At 41.7% G+C, this 20,651-nt stretch overlaps 1 protein-coding gene across 2 annotated transcripts in view; it reads left to right on the top strand.

The window, feature by feature from the left end:
• Positions 1-20,651, top strand: part of LOC309562062 (extracellular serine/threonine protein kinase FAM20C-like) — a 126,356-nt gene that overhangs the window by 84,905 nt on the left and 20,800 nt on the right. For both annotated transcript variants that reach the window (XM_082266176.1, XM_082266177.1), the window contains one exon: positions 14,275-14,334. In XM_082266176.1, coding sequence (XP_082122302.1) covers positions 14,275-14,334 — 60 coding nt within the window. The remainder of the gene's footprint in view (positions 1-14,274; positions 14,335-20,651) is intronic.

Here is a 20,651-nt window from a genome sequence, read left to right as displayed (position 1 = left end):
AGCCATCTTGACCTTATCACTAGACAAAGGACCGACTTGCATCACTTACAGGGTAATCGTTTATGGTCATCAGGATTGGAGAGTGGGCACATGCCCAAAGTCCCATTGCCAGACACTTACACATCGCATTTGAACACTATACGGATATCACAGATTCGAATTGCCAAGAGGACCTGTCATTAGTAACAACAAGTATCTTTGCACTGATTGCTGACCACTTTTGTCATATTTAAGGCTCTTTTGCTTTTCTGAGCTACAACTGCCAGCGAAGATAATCACAAGGCCTTATATTCAGAAAACGACCCTTTTACTCCTAAGGGGGGCACGTTACTCAGCTCAATCTTTCATTAGGATTAGAGTTACTGTAGGCCGGCCCTCCTTCCCCATTAGTAGTAGCATAATCAGCTGAAGTTCCTTTGAGTATCTTATTGCTAAATGTCTGTCATTGTGTTGTTATCTTGAGTGCTACTGTTATTTGTGTGTCATTGCCATTTGTACCTAACACATTTTGCTAAAAGTTAATTCATCTAGGTCCTGGCTGCTTTTCCCAGGGTTTGGCTGACTGAAACTCCTATACATTTTCTCTTTCTATTCAATGAATACAAGATACTGTTGAATTCACTTTGCATTGTGTTTGTGTGTGTCATTCACTAGGGTATTACACTAACAGTACCGCTAGGTGTGCCAGAGGGACTTAGATGGGTCTTGGGGGTTGAGAGGCAGGGTATGGAACTAAACATATTGATGTAGCTCCTGCTGGGGGTAGCGCTACATATGTGATAGACCAACACAAAGTGGCACATAATTGTGAAGTGAAAGCAAAATGATAAATGGTTTTCAAATTTGTTTTACAAATAAATATGTGAAAAGTGTGGTGTGCACTTGCATTCAGCCCCCCTGAGTCAATACTTTGTAGAACCACCTTTCACTGCAATTACAGCTGCAAGTAATTGGGTATGTCTCTACCAGCTTTGCACATCTAGAGGGTGAAATGTTTGCTCATTCTTCTTTGCAAAATAGCTCAAACTCTGTCAGATTGGACAGAGAGCATCTGTGAACAGCAATTGTCAAGCCTTGCCACAGATTCTCAATTGGATTTAGGACCACTGAGCAACAGTCCAGTCTTTTTTCTCCTTACTGACGTTGTCTCTGGTTAAGGAGTGGCTTGACACAAGGAATGCGACAGTTGTAGCCCATGTCCTGGATACTTCTGTGTGTGGTGGCCCTTGAAACACTGACACCAGCTGTAGTCCACTCCTTGTGAATCTCCCCCAAATTTTTGAATGGCCTTTGCTTCACAATGCTCTCAAGGCTGTGGTTATCCCTGTTGCTTGTGCACCTTTTTCTACCACACTTTTTCCTTCCACTCCATTAATTTGCTTGGAAACAGCACTCTGTGAACAGCCAGCTTCTTTAGCAATGACCTTTTGTGACTTACCCTCCTTGTGGAGGGTGTCCTTGTGGACACTCTAACTTGGCCATTCTAACACATGAATATGCTTGGATCTAAACCATTCCAGTGTAGCTCTAGGTGTATGTTTAGGGTCGTTGTCCTGCTGGAAGATGAACCTCCGCCCCAGTCTCAATCCTTTTGCAGACTCTAACAGGTTTTTTTCTAGAAGTGCCCTGTATATTGCTCCATCCATCTTCCCATTAACTCAGACAATCTTCTCTGTCCCTGCTGAAGAAAAGCATCCCCACAACATGATTCTGCCACCACCATGTTTCACACTGGGATGATGTGTTCAGGGTGATGTGCAGTGTTAGTTTTCTGCCACACATAGTTTTTGCTTTTAGGCCAAAAATGTAAATGTTGGTCTTATCTGACCAGAGCACCTTCTTCCACGTTTGCTGTGTCCCCCACATGGCTTTTTATGGCTTTCTTTTAACAATGGCTTTCTTCTTGCCACTCTTCCATAAAGGCCATATTTGTGGAGTGCACAACTAATAAATGTCTTGTGGACAGATTCTCCCACCTGAGCTGCAGATCTCTGCAGCTCCTCCAGAGTTAACATGGGCCTTCTTGGCTGCTTCTCTGATTAATGCTCTCCTTGTCTGGCCTTTCAGTGGCCATGTCTTGGTAGGTTTGCAGTTGTGCCATACTTTTTCCATTTTCGGATGATAGATTGAACAGTCCTCCATGAGATGTTCAAAGCTTAGGTTATTTTTTAACCTAACCCTAACTTCTCCACAACTTTATCCCTGACCTGTCTGGTGTGTTCCTTTACCTTCATGATGATGTTTGTTCACTAAGGTTCTCCAACAAGCCCCTGAGGGCTTCACAGAACGCCTGTATTTACAGTGGTGATTGAAAGTTTGAACACCCCAGGTAAAAATTTGTATTAATGTGCATAAAGTAGCCAAGGAAAGATGGAAAAATCTCCAAAAGGCATCAAATTACAGATTAGAAGATGTTATAATATGTCAACAAAAGTTAGATTTTATTTCCATCATTGACACTTTCAGAATTACAGAAAACAAAAAAATGGTGTCTGCAAAAGTTTGGGCACCCTGCAGAATTTATAGCATGCACTACCCCCTTTGCAAGGCTGAGACCTGCCAGTGTCATGGATTGTTCTCAATCATCGTCTGGGAAGACCAGGTGATGTCAATCTCAAAGGTTTTAAATGCTCAGACTCATCTTAACTTGCCCCAACAATCAGCACCATTGGATCTTCTAAGCAGTTGCCTAGAAAACTGAAACTGAAAATAGTTGACGCTCACAAAGCTGGAGAAGGCTATAAGAAGATAGCAAAGCGTTTTCAGGTGTCAATATCCTCTGTTTGGAATGTAATTAAGAAATGGCAGTCATCAAGAACAGTGGAAGTTAAAGCAAGATCTGGAAGACCAAGAAAAATATCAGACAGAACAGCTTGCAGGATTGTGAGAAAATTCAAAACCCACGTTTGACTGCACGATCCCTCCAGAAAGATCTGACAAACACTGGAGTTGTGGTACACTATTCCACTATAAAGAGATACTTGTACAAATATGGTCTTCATGGAAGAGTCATCAGAAGAAAACCTCTTCTACCTCCTCACCACAAAAATCAGCGCTTGAACTTTGCAAATGAACATATAGACAAGCCTGATGCATTTTGGAAACAAGTTCTGTGGACCGATGAGGTTAAAATTGAACTTTTTGGCCAGAATGAGCAAAGGTACGTTTGGAGAAGGGGCACAGAATTTAATGAAAAGAACCTCTGTCCAACTGTTAAGCATGGGGGTGGATCAATCATGCTTTGGGGTTGTATTGCAGCCAGTAGAGTAGAAGGAAAAATGGATTCAATAAAATGTCAGCAAATTTTGGATGGTAACTTGATGCCATCTGTGAAAAAGCTGAAGTTAAAGAGAGGATGGCTTCTACAAATGGATAATGATCCTAAACACACCTCGAATTCCACGGGGGATTACATCAAGAGGCTTAAACTGAAGTTTTTGCCATGGCCTTCACAATCTCCTGACCTCAACATAATTGAAAATCTATGGATAGACCTTAAAAGAGCAGTGCATGACAGACAGCCCAGAAATCTCAAAGAACTGGAAGACTTTTGTAAGGAAGAATGGGTACAGATACCTCAAACAAGAATTGAAAGACTATTGGCTGGCTACAAAAAGCGTTTACAAGCTGTGATACTTGCCAAAGGGGGCAGTACAAGATATTAACTCTGCAGGGTGCCCAAACTTTTGCAGATGCCATTTTTTTTTGTTTTCTGTTATTTTGAAAGTGTAAATGATGGAAATAAAATCTAACTTTTGTTGACATATTATAAGAATGTCTAATCTGTAATTGTATGCCTTTTGGAGATTTTTCCATCTTTCCTTGGCTTCTTTATGCACATTAATACAAATTTTTACCTGGGGTGCCCAAACTTTCGATCACCACTGTATACTAAGATTAAATTACACACAGGTGAACTCTATTTACTAATTAGGTGACTTCTGAAGGCAATTGTTTCCACTACATTTTAGTTAGGGGTATCAGAGTAAAGGGGGCTAAAACTAATGCACGTCACACTTTTCAGATATCTATTTGTAAAACATTTTGAAAAACATTTATTTTCCTTCCACTTCACAATTATGTGCCACTTTGTGCTTGTCTATTGCATAAAATCCCAATAAAATAAATTTACGTTTTTGGTTGTAACATGACAAAATGTAGTAAATTTCAATGGGGTATGAATACTTTTTCAAGGCACTAAAAATATCAATAGTAGGTGCCTATACTGTTTAAAATCCAGTAATGCACTGTCTCACCCTGCTCTGCACATGCTCAGTTGCTCTCTATTCTCGGCACTGTTCCTATAATCAGAGCCACTAAAGGCTGATCAGCTGGCAACTTTAAGATTCACTGTTGCTAAAGGGGAAAGAAAGCAACAGGAATGACTTTGAAGAGGGAACACAAATTAGAGTAGAAAACAAGGAAAGCAGGAGAGGTGACAGGACAAACTTTGCTGCCAGGGGGAGAAAAAGGGGGAGACAAAAGAGTTACATTTAAAAAGATAGTGTCTTATCTCCCTCATATTCTCTTCTTTCTCCCTCATCTGCAGCCGGTGAACTTCAGCACTATAAAGCTTCTGTTAACCTTCCTCTCTAGCTAAACCAAGACATACAGTCAAGTCTGGAATAGTATATATTTAATTTGAAGAAAGTAACATAGTTTTTGAGGCCAAGAAGAGGGAAAAGTTTCCAGTAAGGAAGTGACTGCTCTGGGCTTCAACAAAATGGTGGCCTCCAGCAAGAAAAAACAGAGGTTTTGCTGCAGGCAATTTAAAGCATACACTAATTTTGGTAGCATAATTATTAATGTGGAATTTATGTTCTTTTGTTAAAGAACAATAATTGTTATGAAACTGTTATGGGTAAAGTTCCACTTTAAATTATTAGACAGTCAGGCAAGAGGGCTGTAATATAAAGAAAAGGATGACTGAATTAATTGGCTACTGTACATGTGCTTTTGTTTCTTGTAAAACTTTTGTAAAGCATTTTTATGTGAAATTTGGTGTCTAAACTGTGAGATGGATCTTATAAAGAAGTATATACTTTTATTTATCAAGCAGTGAATGTGGCTTTCGCCACATTCTCTCCACTGATCCCCGCTGAGCAGGCAGATGACAGGTCCATGTCTACTCCGCTATGCAGAGTGAACACGGACACTGCCCACTGTTCTCTATGGGGTGGTCAGATGGAAACCAGCCAGTCCATTTCCATCCGATCGTCATTTGATCTGACCATCATCCGATCGGATCTGCCAGATGGATAGGGAATGGATCCCCATCCCTCTGTTTTTAGCGGATCGGTCCGGACCGAATCGGATGCTGTCGGGTGACAGCGGAAACATGTCCCCTGACATATGCTGCCCCTTAGAGAACAATCGGTGGTCCAAACGGGTCCGCCAGAAAAATGGACAGGCAGACCTGATCGGTCCGCTGGTGTAAAAGGGGCCTAAAACAGACAAAAAGAGCAGCCACAGTGCCCTTTATTCAATCCTCATATACTAAACTGAATCCTACAAGCAAGCAATAATCCTTCTGTGCGCACGTGTACACGTACTATTCAGATGCTTTGCAGAAATCTTAACAAAGCAGTCTCAGAGCAGCCCATAGAGGTGAGGTTCAGACAGCCTTTTAATGTCCACTAGTCCTTAGCTGAAAAGGGCAATTGATCAAACTGGTAGCACACTATTGAAGCATATTGCTGCATAGATGTGAACCAAACCATTGAAAAATAAAATGACCCACTTCTCCTACATGGTTGTCTGTAATGTTCTAACCTAGTGTTCAGGCACAATAGCTACACAAGTTAGGGTTGATTTACTAAAGGAAAATATACTGTTTACCAGTGGCGGCCGGTGTGTTGGGGCGCAGGGGCGCCGCCCCCCCTATCCATGCATCCGGCCCCCTAATCTGCATGCCGGACTCATGGAGTTCAATGGGGCTTTTTTTTTCTGAGTCACCTGATTAGAGCCAGAGGCTCTAATAGGCTTCAGAAAAGGGAGGACCCGGGGGGGCAGAGCAGTGTGCCCGAGCCCACCCATTGTGTGACAATAGCGAATGAAAATTCGCTATTGTCACTCAGATCCTCCTCCTGGCCAATCAGGAAGCGGGTCCGACACCCGCTTCCTGATTGGCCGAAAGGCAAAAACCATGCCATTGGCCTAGGAGGAGGAGGGAGGACTCGAGGAGACGCCGGGGGACTGAGGAGAAGCCACCGCTGCATCAGGTAAGTGCTGGTCTGGGGGGGCACGCTATGCTGGTCACTCTGCATTGAAAAGGGGCACGATGATCTCTCTACATTGAAGGGGGCACACTGATCTCTCTGCATTGAAGGGGGCACACTGATCTCTCTGAATTGAAGGGGGCACACTGATCTCTCTGAATTGAAGGGGGCACACTGATCTCTCTGCATTGAAGGGGGCACACTGATCTCTCTGAATTGAAGTGGGCACACTGATCTCTCTGCATTGAAGGGGGCACACTGATCTCTTTGCATTGAAGGGGGCACACTGATCTCTCTGCATTGAATGGGGGCACACTGATCTGTCTGCATTGAAAGGGGGCACACTGATCTCTCTGCACGCTGGTCACTCTGCATTGAAAAGGGGCACGATGATCTCTCTACATTGAAGGGGGCACACTGATCTCTCTGCATTGAAGGGGGCACACTGATCTCTCTGAATTGAAGGGGGCACACTGATCTCTCTGCATTGAAGGGGGCACACTGATCTCTCTGAATTGAAGGGGGCACACTGATCTCTCTGCATTGAAGGGGGCACACTGGTCTTTCTGCATTGAAAAGGGGCACGCTGATCAGTCTGCATTGAAAGGGGGCATGCTCGTCATTCTGCATTGAAAGGGGGCACACTGGTCTATCTGCATTGAAAGGGGGCACGCTGGTCATTCTGCATTGAAAAGGGGCGCGCTTGTCATTCTGCATTGAAGGGGGCACACTGATCTCTTTGTATTGAAGGGGGCACACTGATCTCTCTGCATTGAATGGGGGCACACTGATCTGTCTGCATTGAAAGGGGACACACTGATCTCTCTGCATTGAAGGGGGCACACTGATCTCTTTGCATTGAAGGGGGCACACTGATCTCTCTGCATTGAATGGGGGCACACTGATCTCTCTGCATTAAAAGGGGGCACGCTGGTCTTTCTGCATTGAAAAGGGGCACGCTGATCAGTCTGCATTGAAAGGGGGCATGCTCGTCATTCTGCATTGAAAGGGGGCACACTGGTCTATCTGCATTGAAAGGGGGCACGCTGGTCATTCTGCATTGAAAGGGGGCGCGCTTGTCATTCTGCATTGAAAGGGGGCACGCTGGTCATTCTGCATTGAAAGGGGGCACGCTGGTCATTCTGCATTGAATGGGGGCACACTGGTCATTCAGCATTGAATGGGGGCACGCTGGTCACTCTGCATTGAAATGGGGCACGCTGGTCTCTCTGCATTGAAAGGGGGCACGCTGGTCACTCTGCTTTGAAAGGGGCACACTATACCTTGATTACTGAAGGCCCCTTTCACACTTTTGTGACCTCAAAGTCACGCAATTTTTTACAGTGTTTTTTGCCGCAAAGCAATGCCTATTACATTTTTCTGTTTGCGCCCCCCCCCCCCCCCCCCCAAAAAAATTTTGAGCACCAGCCGCCACTGCTGTGCACTGCAAGTGCACTTGATCCAGAGCCTAGAAAATGAGGTAAAACTTCCCTTTCAAAGAATAATAAATGACATGCAAGGAAAAAAAAAAAGCATTTTTGCTCATACAGAATTGGATATAAAAACCAGCAGAGCTTGCCCTCATTTCAGAGTTTCCCCTCTGATCTAAAGCAAATGCACTTAAAGTGCACATGCAGTGCACAGTATATTTGCCTTTAGTAAATTAAGCTCCCTGTGTTTTAAACCCATTGCAGTCTCTTACAGATAAACAATGTTCAATGTACTTGGTTGCTCTTGGGACTTAGACAGTCCAGACCAGATTATCATGCCTAGATGATATACCTTAAACAATAGAGGACACGGTATACTATGGTTTGAAGTCGGGAACCATGCTTGCAGTAATGTAGCCAGGGGATAAGCATATACATAGTTGGGCTAGAATAGAGAACCAGAGAAACCAGTGAAAAATACCAAACATAATAACAGAGACAGGGTCCAAATGCAGGCTATGTCAACAGATGACAGCAAAGAACAAAGGTCAAATCAGACAGAGTCAACAACAGAGATCCAAACAGGTTACTTAGTTACCCAGTTAGTCAGGTTGAAAAAGATGAAAGTTTATCTAGTTCAACCAATAGAAAAAAAAATATTTAAATATATAAATAGAAAACATCTATATACAGAACTATACATGTGCATAAAGGAAAACTTTCAGTTAATTTCATATCGATTTGTTAATTTACTCATTTAGTTTTGTTGCATTCAGAACTAAATTTGTTTAGTTTAGTTTAGTTTTGTTTATTAGTTGTCGACTGAATTCGAGTTTTTCCAATGGATTCAAAGTATTTGAATTGAAATCGAAAGGCAAATATAGAATTAAGCCAAATTCATTGTGAAGAATAGCTGCTTCTATTCTATTTGAAATTTGAATTTCTATAGGCGAATAAATTCTTTCTATTTTATTCTATTCTATTTGGATTTGAAAACCAGAAGACAATTATACTCTTTCTATTCTATTCTATTTTTTCTTATCGCTTCTATTCTGTTTTATTCTAATTTCGGAAGATGGCATTATTCTTTCTATTTTATTCTAGTCTATTCAAATTTCAAATTTAGGAAAACGGCTACATTACATTGTTACATAGTTACATAGTTGGTAAGATTGAACAAACACAACAGTTCATCCAGTTCAACCTGTGTTGGTGTGTGTGTGCGCATGTAGAAAATAATTTCCCATATATTGTTTCCGCTAAGATGCATGTCCAAGATTCTTTTAAACTATCCATACTTCCTGCCAACATCACTGATTGTAAAAGAGAGTTCCACATCCTTACTGCCCTGACAGTGAAAAACCTCTGCGCAGCTTAAGGGTGGACCGCTTCTCTTCCAGTCTCATCGTGTGGCCCCGTGTCCTCTTACACTCCCTGGGACTGAAAAGTCTCCTACTTACTCTGGGATCACTGTTGAGTTATTTGTATATTGCTATCATATCTCCTCTCAAGCGTCTCTTCTCCAGGGAGAATAAATTTAGCGCTTGTAGTCGTTCCATATAATTAAGGTCCCCATATTAATTTAGTTGCCCTTCTCTGGACTCTCTCCAGCTCCAGCACATCCTTTCTAAAGATTGGTGACCAGAACTGGACGGAATACTCCAGATGCGGCCGAACCAGAGTTTTATAAAGTGGCAGGATTATCGTTTTATTATAGAGTAAATTCTCTTTTTAACACATGCTAATATTCTGCTGACTTTACTTGATGCAGCTTGACACTGCAAGCTATTGCTCCGTCTGTCTTCTACTAAGACCCCTAAATCCTTCTTCATCCTGGAATCCCCTAGGGGTTCTCCCCCTAATGAGTAACTTGCATTTTTAGATTTTTACCCCCCAAGTGCATTACCTTACATTTACCAATGTTAAACTTCATTTGCCATCTAGTAACTCACTCCTTTAATTTATTCAGGTCCTTTTGAAAGGTTTCTATATGCTGCTGTGACGTTATTGCCCTGCATATTTTTGTGTCGTCAGCAAACACTGAGAGAGAGCTACTTATCCCATCCTCTATATCATTTATAAATGAATTAAACATAATTGGTCCCAGGACAGAGCCTTGGGGTACCCCACTAACCACTCTAGACCAATCTGAGTACATGTTATTTATCACTACCCTTTGCAGCCAATTTTCTATCCAAGAACAGACCATATGGTCTATACCTACTGACCTCAGTTTGTAGATTAAGTGTTTGGGGGGGACTGTATCAAATGCATTTGCAATATCCAGATAAACCACATCCACCGACCTACCCCTGTCCAAATGAAAGCTTACTTCCTCATAGAACGTTAATAGGTTGGTATGGCAAGATCGACCTTTCGTAAAACCCAAGCTGATTACTGCTAATGATACTGTTTGCATCAGTAAATTCTCGGATATGGTCTCTTTTCATTCCCTCAAAAAGTTTACATACTACCAATGTTAGACTGACAGGCCTGTCGTTTCCAGCAATATATATCTGCCCTTTTTTGAATATTGGTACCAGGTGGGCTTTTCACCAATCATCTGGTACCAATCCTGTTAGTATGCTGTCCATGAAGATTACGAATAGCGGTCTGGCTATAACCTGACTGAGTTCTTTAAGGACTCTCGAGTGTAAGCCATCTTGTCCTGGTGATTTATTTAGGTTTAGCTTCTCTAATCCTTTCCGGACTCTATTAGCCACCAGAGTAGATCCTGTGACGTTTACTAACAATACAGTTGTGGTTTTTTTATACCCATCCTTTTCCTGTGTAAAGACTGAGGAGAATAAAGCCTTTAGTACAGTTGCCTTCTCCTTGGCATCCATAACCATCTTCCCTTCCTCATCATTTATGGGGCCAATGTGTTCCAACTTTACCTTTACACTGTTAATTTATTTAAAATGTTTCTTGGGATTTATTTTACTCTCCTCCACTATATTCTTTCAAATATATTTTATTCTAAACTCAAATTCAAATTTGGAAATTGGAATTTCAGAGGACGACTATATTCTTTCTATTCTATTCTATTGGAAATTCAAATTTTGGAAGCCGGATATTTTTTTCTAGTCTTTTCGAAATTCAAATTTCAAAAGACGGCTATATTCTTTCTATTCTATTCAAAATGTGAAATTCAGAAGATGGCTATATTCTTTCTGTTTGATTCTATTCTATATGAAATTCGAATTTAGAAATTAGAATTTTGGAAAACGGTTATATTTTATCTTATTCTATTCTATTTTATTATTTTTTCTTTTCTATTCTACTCTTTTCTATTATGTTCTTTTATTTTATTTTCTGTTCTATTCTGTTCCATCCTATTTTTATTTTCTATTCTTTTCTATTCCTTTATTTTCTATTCTATTCTATTCTATTCTGTTTTATTCTATTCTTTACTATTCTATTATATACTGTTTTCTTCTATTATTTTCTATTCTATTCTGTTGTATTCTGTTCTATTTCTTTATATTCTATTCTTTTTTTTTTATTTTCATTTCTATATTATTGTTTTGTATTATTTTCTTTTCTAATCTATTTTATTAATTTCTATTTTATTCAGTTTTATTCTATTCTATTATATTCAGCAGCCTAAGTAGGAATCAACATCTTTTTTCACTTTTAAAACTTACTGTATTCATTGCAATATGTTTCTTTTTTTAATGTGAATAAAATTTATGTTGAATTTGTTGAAATTTGTTACTATTGTGATTCAGAAATTCAGATACATCCGAAATCGCAAGATAATGAAAATTTCATCCAAATTTCAATTTGTAACAAAACATATTGCATGTCTATACATAATTCTTTAGGATCCATTCACATCTAGGCATCCCAGATTGCGGGCGGAATCGCTGTGATTCTGCCCACCATCCCAAATTGCCCAAAATCGCAGGGTGCGTTCCAGATCCCCATTACTTTCAATGGCACCCCGATCGTGGTGCGATTTGACCGTAATTGTCGCCTGACTAATCATGGTAGAATCTTGCAACAGGAACTTCTTTTGGGCAACAGGCATTCCGCAATTCTTTTTGCATGATTTTCCTGCGTTTCGTCGGGCGACGATCGTGACAAAATCGCGCTGGTGATTCAAGTGCATTCCTTGATTTGTGGCGATTTAGGATCTGGGACACCTAGATGTGAATGGAGCCTTACCCAGAGTTGGTCCAGAGGAGAGCAAAAAAAACATATAAAGCATGGTCCAATTTGCTCCTGCAGAGGGAAAAATGAATTTTAACCTGATCCCCCAGAAAACAATCAGACATTCCCTGAATCAACAATTTCTGGTGGTATAACTTAGATATGTTAAAGCAGAGCTGAAGGAAATAAACTTACTTCTCTATCAGTTCAGGTCCCTCACCAGTGCCAGCATCTTCTCCCTGGGTGCCTCTGCCATCTCCATTGGCTGGCTCAGGATAACGTAACGCCTGTGCATGAACAAGAGTCAGTCATCCTGGCATACAGGGTCCATGCTGGCTAAGTAAGCTGAGAATGCGCAGCTCAGTTTACATGCCACAGAAGACTGCAAACAGGCAGGTAGTTGTATTAAATCGCAAAACACATCTGCTCTGCAATATTAGCCTGCCTGCTCTGAGTCTGTTCAGTTCCACTTTAACCACTTGCCTTCTGGGCACTTTTACTCCCTTCTTCTCCAGGCCAATTTTCAGCTTTCAGCACTTTCACACTTTGAATGACAATTGCACAATCATGCAACACTGTACCCAAACAAATTTGTTTGCATTTTTTTCACACAAATAGAGCTTTCTTTTAGTGGTATTTAATCATCACTGGGTTTTTTATTTTTTGCTAAATAAATTAAAATGGTTGTAAAGTCAGAAGGTTTTTATCTTAATGCATTCTATGCATTAAGGTAAAAAACCTTCTGTGTGTAGCAGCCCCCCTTCAGCCCCCTTAATTCTTACCTGAGTCCCAACTCTATCCAGCAATTTTCACAACTGCCTCGGCTGTTCGGGACTCTCCCTCCTGATTGGCTGAGACACAGCAGCCGTGGCATTGGCTCCAGCTGCTGTCAATCAACATCAGTTAGCCAATCAGGAGAGAGGTGCCAGAGCTGAACTGCGGATCTGTGTCTATATGGACACAGGGAGCCGCGGCTCGGCTCAGGTTCCCCCATAGCAAGCTGCTTGCTGTGGGGGCACTTGACAGGAAGCAGGGGCCAGGAGCACTGAAGAGGGACCCAAGAAGAGGACGATCTGGGCTGCCCTGTGCAAAACCACTGCACAGAGCAGGTAAGTATAACATGTTTGTTATTTTTAAAGAAAAAAAAATGAGATTTTACAATCGCTTTAATAAAGACCAAAAATTTTGAAAAAAAAAATACTTTTTCATAGTTTGTTATAAAGTATGTTGCAAACAGGTAATTTTTCTCCTTCACTGATGTGCAATGATGAGGCAGCACTGATAGGCACTAATAGGTTGCACTGATGGACACTAATGAGGAGGCAAGGATGGGCATTTATGGGCACTGATGAGGGGGCACTGGTGGGCACTGATGAGGGGGCACTGATAGGCAGCACTGAAGGGCACTGATGGGCACTGATAGGTGGCACTGCTAGGCGGCACTGATAGGTGATACGGATGAGGAGGCACTGATAGACACTTATTGGCAGCACTGACGGGCTCAGATTGGCAGCACTGCTGGGCACAGATTGGAAGCACTGGTGAGTACTGTTGGGATTGCACTGATAATCAGGACACTGATATTCAGTGCCCTGATTATGGGCGTACATGTCCCTTTTAGAAAAGTTGGTTATTGACTCTCTTCTGCTCTCCTCATGCTGTCAGCATGAATAAAGGAGTGCCGATAACCGGTTTCTATTTACATCTGTGTTCAGCTGTGATTGGACATAGCTGATCATGTGGTAAAGAGCCAGTGATTGGCTCTTTACCTCAATCTGTGATCAGCAGTGTCTTCCAGACACTGTGATCACAGAACACACGGCAGGCTAAGTAATGGGAAGCCATCATGTGACGGCCTCCCAGAAGTATCAGGCTGCTCTGTAGCCGTCATTTGGCTATTTCATAGTTGGCAAGTGTTTCATATCCAGTGTATTTGAAAATGCATCCAACTCTTTGTTTAAAACAATCCACTGAGCCAGTTAGAACTAATTGTTGAGGGAGTTTATTCCACATTTTCCCAGCTCATAGTGTAAAGAAGCCTTTCCGAATGAGGAGGTTAAATCTCTTTTTCTCCAGACATAAAGCTTGCCCCTTGTCTTTTGTAATGACTTCACCAAGTTCACTATATGATCCACTTTCTTTATATGCAGTATATATACATATACAGTATTTACAGTATGATACAGGTCATCATACTCTCATTAATAGCCTTTTTAAGAGAGAATAAATTCAGTTCAGCTAATCTTTGCTCAAAGCTGAAATCAGGAAGAACTCTATAACAGACAGTGATTAGGGGTGGGGTAAGATGTCCCTTTAAAGAATCATAAGTCAGTCAGAAATGCATCCTGCCTCTTGACTCCAGAGCAGCAGTCTGATCTGCGATGTTATACCAGTTATACCACTGGACAAGTAATTGTACGAGTAGCAACATCCATTAGTCAACTGCCATATTAACATATTTTAATTTGTAGGTTTGGACGTCATTCATATGATGACCTTTCCATCCTGGCTCCTCTTCAGCAGTGCTGCAGGTCAGTAGATGTGAATGAAGCTTGGTTTTAAATTATAATATATAATATATAATATGTACAGAGATTTGATAGTTTTGGTAACATTCCAGGAAACTGATTTTCAGTTATGCAAAGCAAATCTCCATTCTACAGTTGGACATAATATATCAGCCACCTTGTTCAACGATTTTATCAGTTTTATTACGTAGAGCTAATAACAGCAGAAATGATAGATAAAAGAAGCAAAGTTTCATTGGGTCAAAGCTCTCGCTTTTATGTGTGAAAAATGCCTACGTACATTATGACATCTATTTGAAAAGTTCACTTGTTAATTACATTGTGGTTTTGGTTAAGGATCATTGTATTTGCAATATGAAAGAGTTCTTGTTTCTGCTTGGTCTCTAATTACATGTCGTTTTATCTTTCACATACTTATTATTGCCTAAGCCTCTTTGTCTTTGTCGAACACTGCATTTCTACACAATAATTACTTTAACAGTTTTTTTTTTTTTTTACCAATATCTAACTTCTTATACATGTAAACTAAAATGTTTACTTTACAGTTCTTTTTTAACAGTTTTATAAATACAGTTAAACCATGGATTGCGACTTTTGCGAGCCAGAAACATGTTTGTAATCCAAAGCACTTATGTCAAAGCGAATTTCCCCTCAAGAAATAATAGAAACTCAGATGATTTGTTCCACAACCATTCATTCATAAATCTTTCAGTTTAAAGTCCATATAAAAAGATTATAGCAATGTGATAGGTTGTGTAACCAAAAAATGTCCATCTGCTAATGGCAGCCTCCACAGGGGAATTAGAAGCAAAATCCAGCAATATGGTTACATTTAATGAAGGTACAACATTTAGAAACTCACATGGTCGATGATTAAAAGAGGCACATCTAAGTATGCAGGCATCCGGGGTAAAGCTGTCCACATAGACCGTCATCCGCACCCCCGGCTCTCACCGCTGTCAGTCTGCAATCATGACCGGGAAGACTACCCTGCAATAGAGCGATCTGAAAGTGAGGCTTAAAAGCGTTCGTGGAGCGCAGCTTGGAAGGGATGATGTTGATGGCGGTGCAGAGGACAGTCCATGTGGACATCTTTACCCTGGATGTCTGCATACTTAGCTTTGCCTGTTGTAATCATTAACCATTTGAGTTGCTAAATTTTTCACCTTCATTAAATGTAACCATATTGCCACACTTAGAGGCGCCTCTCTTCTCTTTTATACTCAGTTGTGACATGACACTACTTGTATATGAAGACATCCAGTGGCGGCCCGTCCATTGGGGCGCAGGGGCGCTGCCCCCCATCCATGCATCCGGCCCCCTGGATTCTATTAGGGGATTTTTTTTTAAGCATGTGATTAGAGCCAGAGGCTCTAAGAGGCTTCAAAAAAGGGTGGACTCGGGGCGCAGAGCACTGCGCCCTGAGCCCACCCAGTTGTATGACAATAGCGAATGAATATTCGCTATTATCCCACTGATTTTCCTCCGAGCAAATCAGGAAGTGGGTCGTGAGGCCCCTTTCCTGATTGGCTGAAAAGAGAAGCGATTTTACTGGCCATTGGCCAGGAAGAGGGAGGAGTCGTACGTCCGGAGGAGACTCACCACCGCTTGAGGAAGGAGCAGGTAAGGATGCTGGCTGTTCGGCTGGGCAGCCAGCCTTCCGTCCCGGGAGGGGAGAGGGGGGAGGAGGTAGATTTGCTTGCCAGCAGGCCATCCCGCTGGGGGCTTGTTGGTTTTGACGCCCCCCAAATTTTCATTCACCAGCCGCCACTGAAGACATCGCTTGTTTATCAAGTCAAAATTTGTTTAAAAATGTTGCTTGTCTTGCAAAAGCTCTCAAGCCAAGTTACTATCAAACCAAGGTTTTACTGTAGTAAGTATGCAAGGCTGTAATGTTTTCCTTTTACTTTGTAGCATATATACATATTATACACCATTAAATTTGTTTTTCTACATAGTTGGGAACTTCTCTGGTGGAATATTCTCATGTAATCCTTCCACCTTCAGTCTCTTGAGGTCCACATACTTTAATGTGTCGTATTTTGCGCATTAACGTGTGAGCAATAGACAAAAAAAATGGACCCGGAGCATAAGAACTGAACTCCATAATGCGCAGGGTTGGTGTTGATGTGTTGGGACTGCATGTTGGTCCTGTGCTGCTCCTTAGCATCCAGTTACAGTAGAAAACTGATTCATGGCATCAATATGAGTTGGGTGAGGGCACTTTAAGGGCTCATTCACACCCTACGTGCATGAAAACTGATGGTAACTGGAGGGAAAACCATGCAGATTTCACTTGCAGAAACATCAGTTTCACGTCAGTTTTCAGTTTTTCAGTGTTGATGTCATGCCAGTTTTTTTTTCTGCGCAAAAAACTGCATACAAATGGCAGATTTCTGTGCAGATAAATCCACACGTTATGGTGTGAACAGGGCACATAGAGAACCATTGTTTTTGTTGTGCCCTTGCAGAATGCGTGCAGAAAAACTGACGTCTCTGCACTATGATGTGAAATAGGCCTTAATGTAACTGTTTTTTAAACTGTTAAATTGATGGGTTTAGTTCTCCTTTAATGTGACAAGACAAAACTAATCAGTACAAAAATTTACTTTTTCATATTCGTGAGAACTTCTGCCCATGTGACAGAGCCTAGCCACACTGTTTATCCTTTTAGCATTTGATGGGCGTACCCTGTCCTCTCCTACTTCTTATGAAAAGAAAAGAATGCCTTGATGTGTCATCAGGGGATGGAGTCTAAAAGAGCAAAGAGAAAGAGCTGTTTCACAGAGAGTGCAGCGGATAAAAATAAGTTTAAGTCCCTTAATTGACTTGTCTCACACTGTTTGTTGAAGGTTGCATGAGTCTAGGTCCACTTTTAAAGCTGAACTAGGATTTAAATGCACAGATGAACTACATATACATGACTATTGTTACCTGCTAAGGGACTTGCATTTCTATTCATTAAGTGCTTTGATTAGCCATTCATTACCTGTGTTCTGCGAAACCCTTGGGTTCCTCCAGAAGTTGTTAGGGGTTCTTTGAGCCTGCTGCTCAGATAAGTAACCACTGACACCAATGATCTTTTTAGCTATCTGTAAGGAGCATTATTCCCAGTGACCATAATACACTAAAGTACTGTAAACTTTAGATTTATCAATTGCTAACAAGGGTTGGCTGGAACCACAAAGTTATTTCAAGGCTGCCTACATGTTAAAAATGTTGAGAAAGGCTTGCTTAGATCTACACAGAGAGCAGAGCCAGGAGGATGTTGACATATTTAAATGTGGGTGTGTTTAAAAAAGCATGGTTTATTGTGACACACCTTTTTCACAAATACTGTACATGCTATATATGCGAACAAAAAAGACCATTGTAAAGGATACATTTTATTAATTGAATGAGATGTCGGTCGGAAAATAGATTCACCAAAATCAAGTAATAAATAAAATACCATACACTTATGGTTGCTGGAAGAGCCCCTGTATTCATTGGGTACTCCTGTCCTGCTGCATTGATGGCCCTCCTTGTACCTAGACCTGAGTAATACCGACACACCATGAACTGTTAAATTGGGCTCTATTAAGAAGGAAAAGCCCTAACAGGGAAGATGGGTGAGGCAATAAAGAGTACAGAAATTTATCACAGACAGGGTGAGTATAGTCTCAACTACTGGTACGGGCAATGTCAGACAATAGCACAATTAACAAAGTACACATGTATTATGCAACCCATCTAGGAGTCCCAGTCCCTGACTAGCCACTAGCCAGTGGAAAATAAAAAATATAGTTGTAGGCAGGGGCCTACTAATGTAAGCATATGTTTAGTCTCTTAAGGGTTAATGCCATGTGTGGCAGGTGCCTTTTCCTGCTTATGTCATTTGCTGCTTCTGAGGTGATATAGGCAAGGACCGGCCAGATTTCACGCCCTATGTATGCATGGGAATGAAGAGCGTGCGTGAATATCTAGTTGCCTATGCAGAAGAGTCTACCCCTTAGCAGGAACACATCATGGGTTCTGAGAACCGGACTCTGGACACTACCGGTAAAAATTGACTACTAATAAGGTATGGGTAGCAACACTCATTACAGCACAGCCAACAGTCAGATATCATGAAACTGAGAAGGGAAAAAAGAAAATGTATAATGTTGTTTGGGAGTTACACATTATGAACTGCAACCATCATCATTTATTAAAGTGAATGGAGTTACTGTTTAACCACTTTGCCTCTCACACCTGTTGGCTCTGGTCCATGGGGGGTGCCATGGACCAGAGCCATTTTCACATTTCTGCCACGGACCTGATTATTCATCGATATCTTTGTCATTACTAAAGGTAACAAGGTAACACAAGACTTTCTTTTAATAATATTATCTTGCAATAATGATTTTTTTTTTCTTTTTCGTACTCCCCCCGTGGCGTCGCTATGGGGTTGCAGACCGCACCCGAATGACTCCCGCCAGAGGGAGTCCGCCATTTACAAGCTGCGGCGCCGCTGTCATTCTCTCAGATGGGAGCTGTCTGCAGGAGGCAAAAATCAGCTCAGGATAGAGGGCTGGGCTGCCTGAGTTAACATTTGGTGATTGGTTGTTTGGATGCAGGGTGGTCCTAGCAACCAATCACCAGCTTTCAGCTCCCACTCTCTGTCCAGACCTACTGTGTCTCCAGCCCTCCGAACTGACTATGTAAGGTAGGACAAGAGTAGGAGCGATGAGAGGGCGATTTGGGGGGGAGGGGCAGCTGAGGACAGTAATAGGGCACTGGGGGGGAGCTGAAAACTGTAATGGGAACGGGGGGAGCTGAGGACAGTAATGGGGCTCTGTGAGGAGTGAGCTGAGGACAGTAATGGTGTGCTGGGGGGGCTAAAGATAGTAAAGGGGAGCTGGGGGGAGCTGAGGACAGTAATAGGGCACTGTGAGGGGAGGGCTTAGGATAGTAATGGGGCGCTGTGAGGGGGAGCTGAGGACAGTAGTGGGGCACTGTAAGGGGGGGAGCTGAGGACAGAAATTGGGCCCTGGGGGGGAAATGAGAACAGCAATGGAGCACTGTAAGGGAAAGGGCTAAGGACATTAATGGGGGACTGGGGACATTAATGGGGGGACTAAGAACAGTAATAGGGTCACTGAGGACAACAATTGGGTCACTGAGGGTATTATTGGGGGGACTGAGGACAGTAATAGGGGCCTGAGGACAGGAATAGGGACCTGAGGACAGTAATTGGGTCTTAGAGGATATTAATTGAGGGGTAATGAAGACATTATTGGGGGCCTAAGGACCGTAATAGGGTCACTGAGGATATTATTGGGGGGAGTGAGAACAGTAATTGAGTCACTGAGGACATTATTGGGGGAGGGGGACCTGGGGACAGTAATTGGGTGGCTTAGGATATTATTGGGGTTTCTGAGGACATTATTGGGGGGACTGAGGATAGTAATTGGGTCTCTAAAGGACAATAATGAGGTGAGAGCCTTGCCCATGCCCTAGCCTACTCAGTGCCCTACTGGGGGGGCACTGTCACTGTCCCACCGCCAGAATACACTAATCAATGGCTACAAGCAGCTGATTTTTCTGTTTGGACAGGCTGCTGTAGACACAGGCTGAATGTTGGCTGGTTTCTTTTGAACTGGTTGATATCTACAGATGTTCGGCCCATGTGAACCAGGTTTTAGACAATAAAATGCAACAAAACTAAGAAAAACACTTTTATTTTTTGAGCTGTGTTAGTTTTAAAATAAATAGTGCTACTGCAGATAAAATAAACCTACATTTAAGTGTGAAATTTGCCCTGTTTAAAGTTTCACTAAAATTATGATTCTCGAGCAAGGCATTGCAAAGTTATTTAAAGTGAAATAAAGTTTCAGGGTTTTTTTTTCAAAGGGGTTTTTACAATATTGCGCTTTTTTAAATGGGAAATGTGTAAATATATGTTAAATGTGTAAAAATATTATCAAACAAAACAAAAGCAAAAAAAAAGTTGAAATATTAATAGTTAATAAATAGAAACGAATAAATAAAATTCAGCAGAAAAATAGTGATTAAATATAGAAGGAGAATAAGGAGTTAATTAGGGCTGATTAGAGTAAACTAAGGGTTAATAAGGGGATAAACATTTTATTTTTATTTATTTTACTTGTCAGGTTGCTCTCACTGACATCATCTGTAGATCAAAGTTCATGCCTTTGATCTGCACATGAATGAATAAGCCCCCGTTCACACTAAGGCGACCTGTGAGGCGACCTGGTCGCCTCACAGGTCGCCGTAGGTCGCCTCCCATAGGGAAGCTGTGGACCCGTTCTAATAGGAGCGACACAAGTCGCTCTGAC

The sequence above is a fragment of the Pelophylax lessonae genome, assembly GCF_965119305.1.
Source record: "Pelophylax lessonae genome assembly, chromosome: 8".
NCBI lineage: Eukaryota > Metazoa > Chordata > Amphibia > Anura > Ranidae > Pelophylax > Pelophylax lessonae.
The sequence above is the reverse complement of the archived record's forward strand: the minus strand, read 5'-3'. Positions and strand labels throughout refer to the sequence as shown.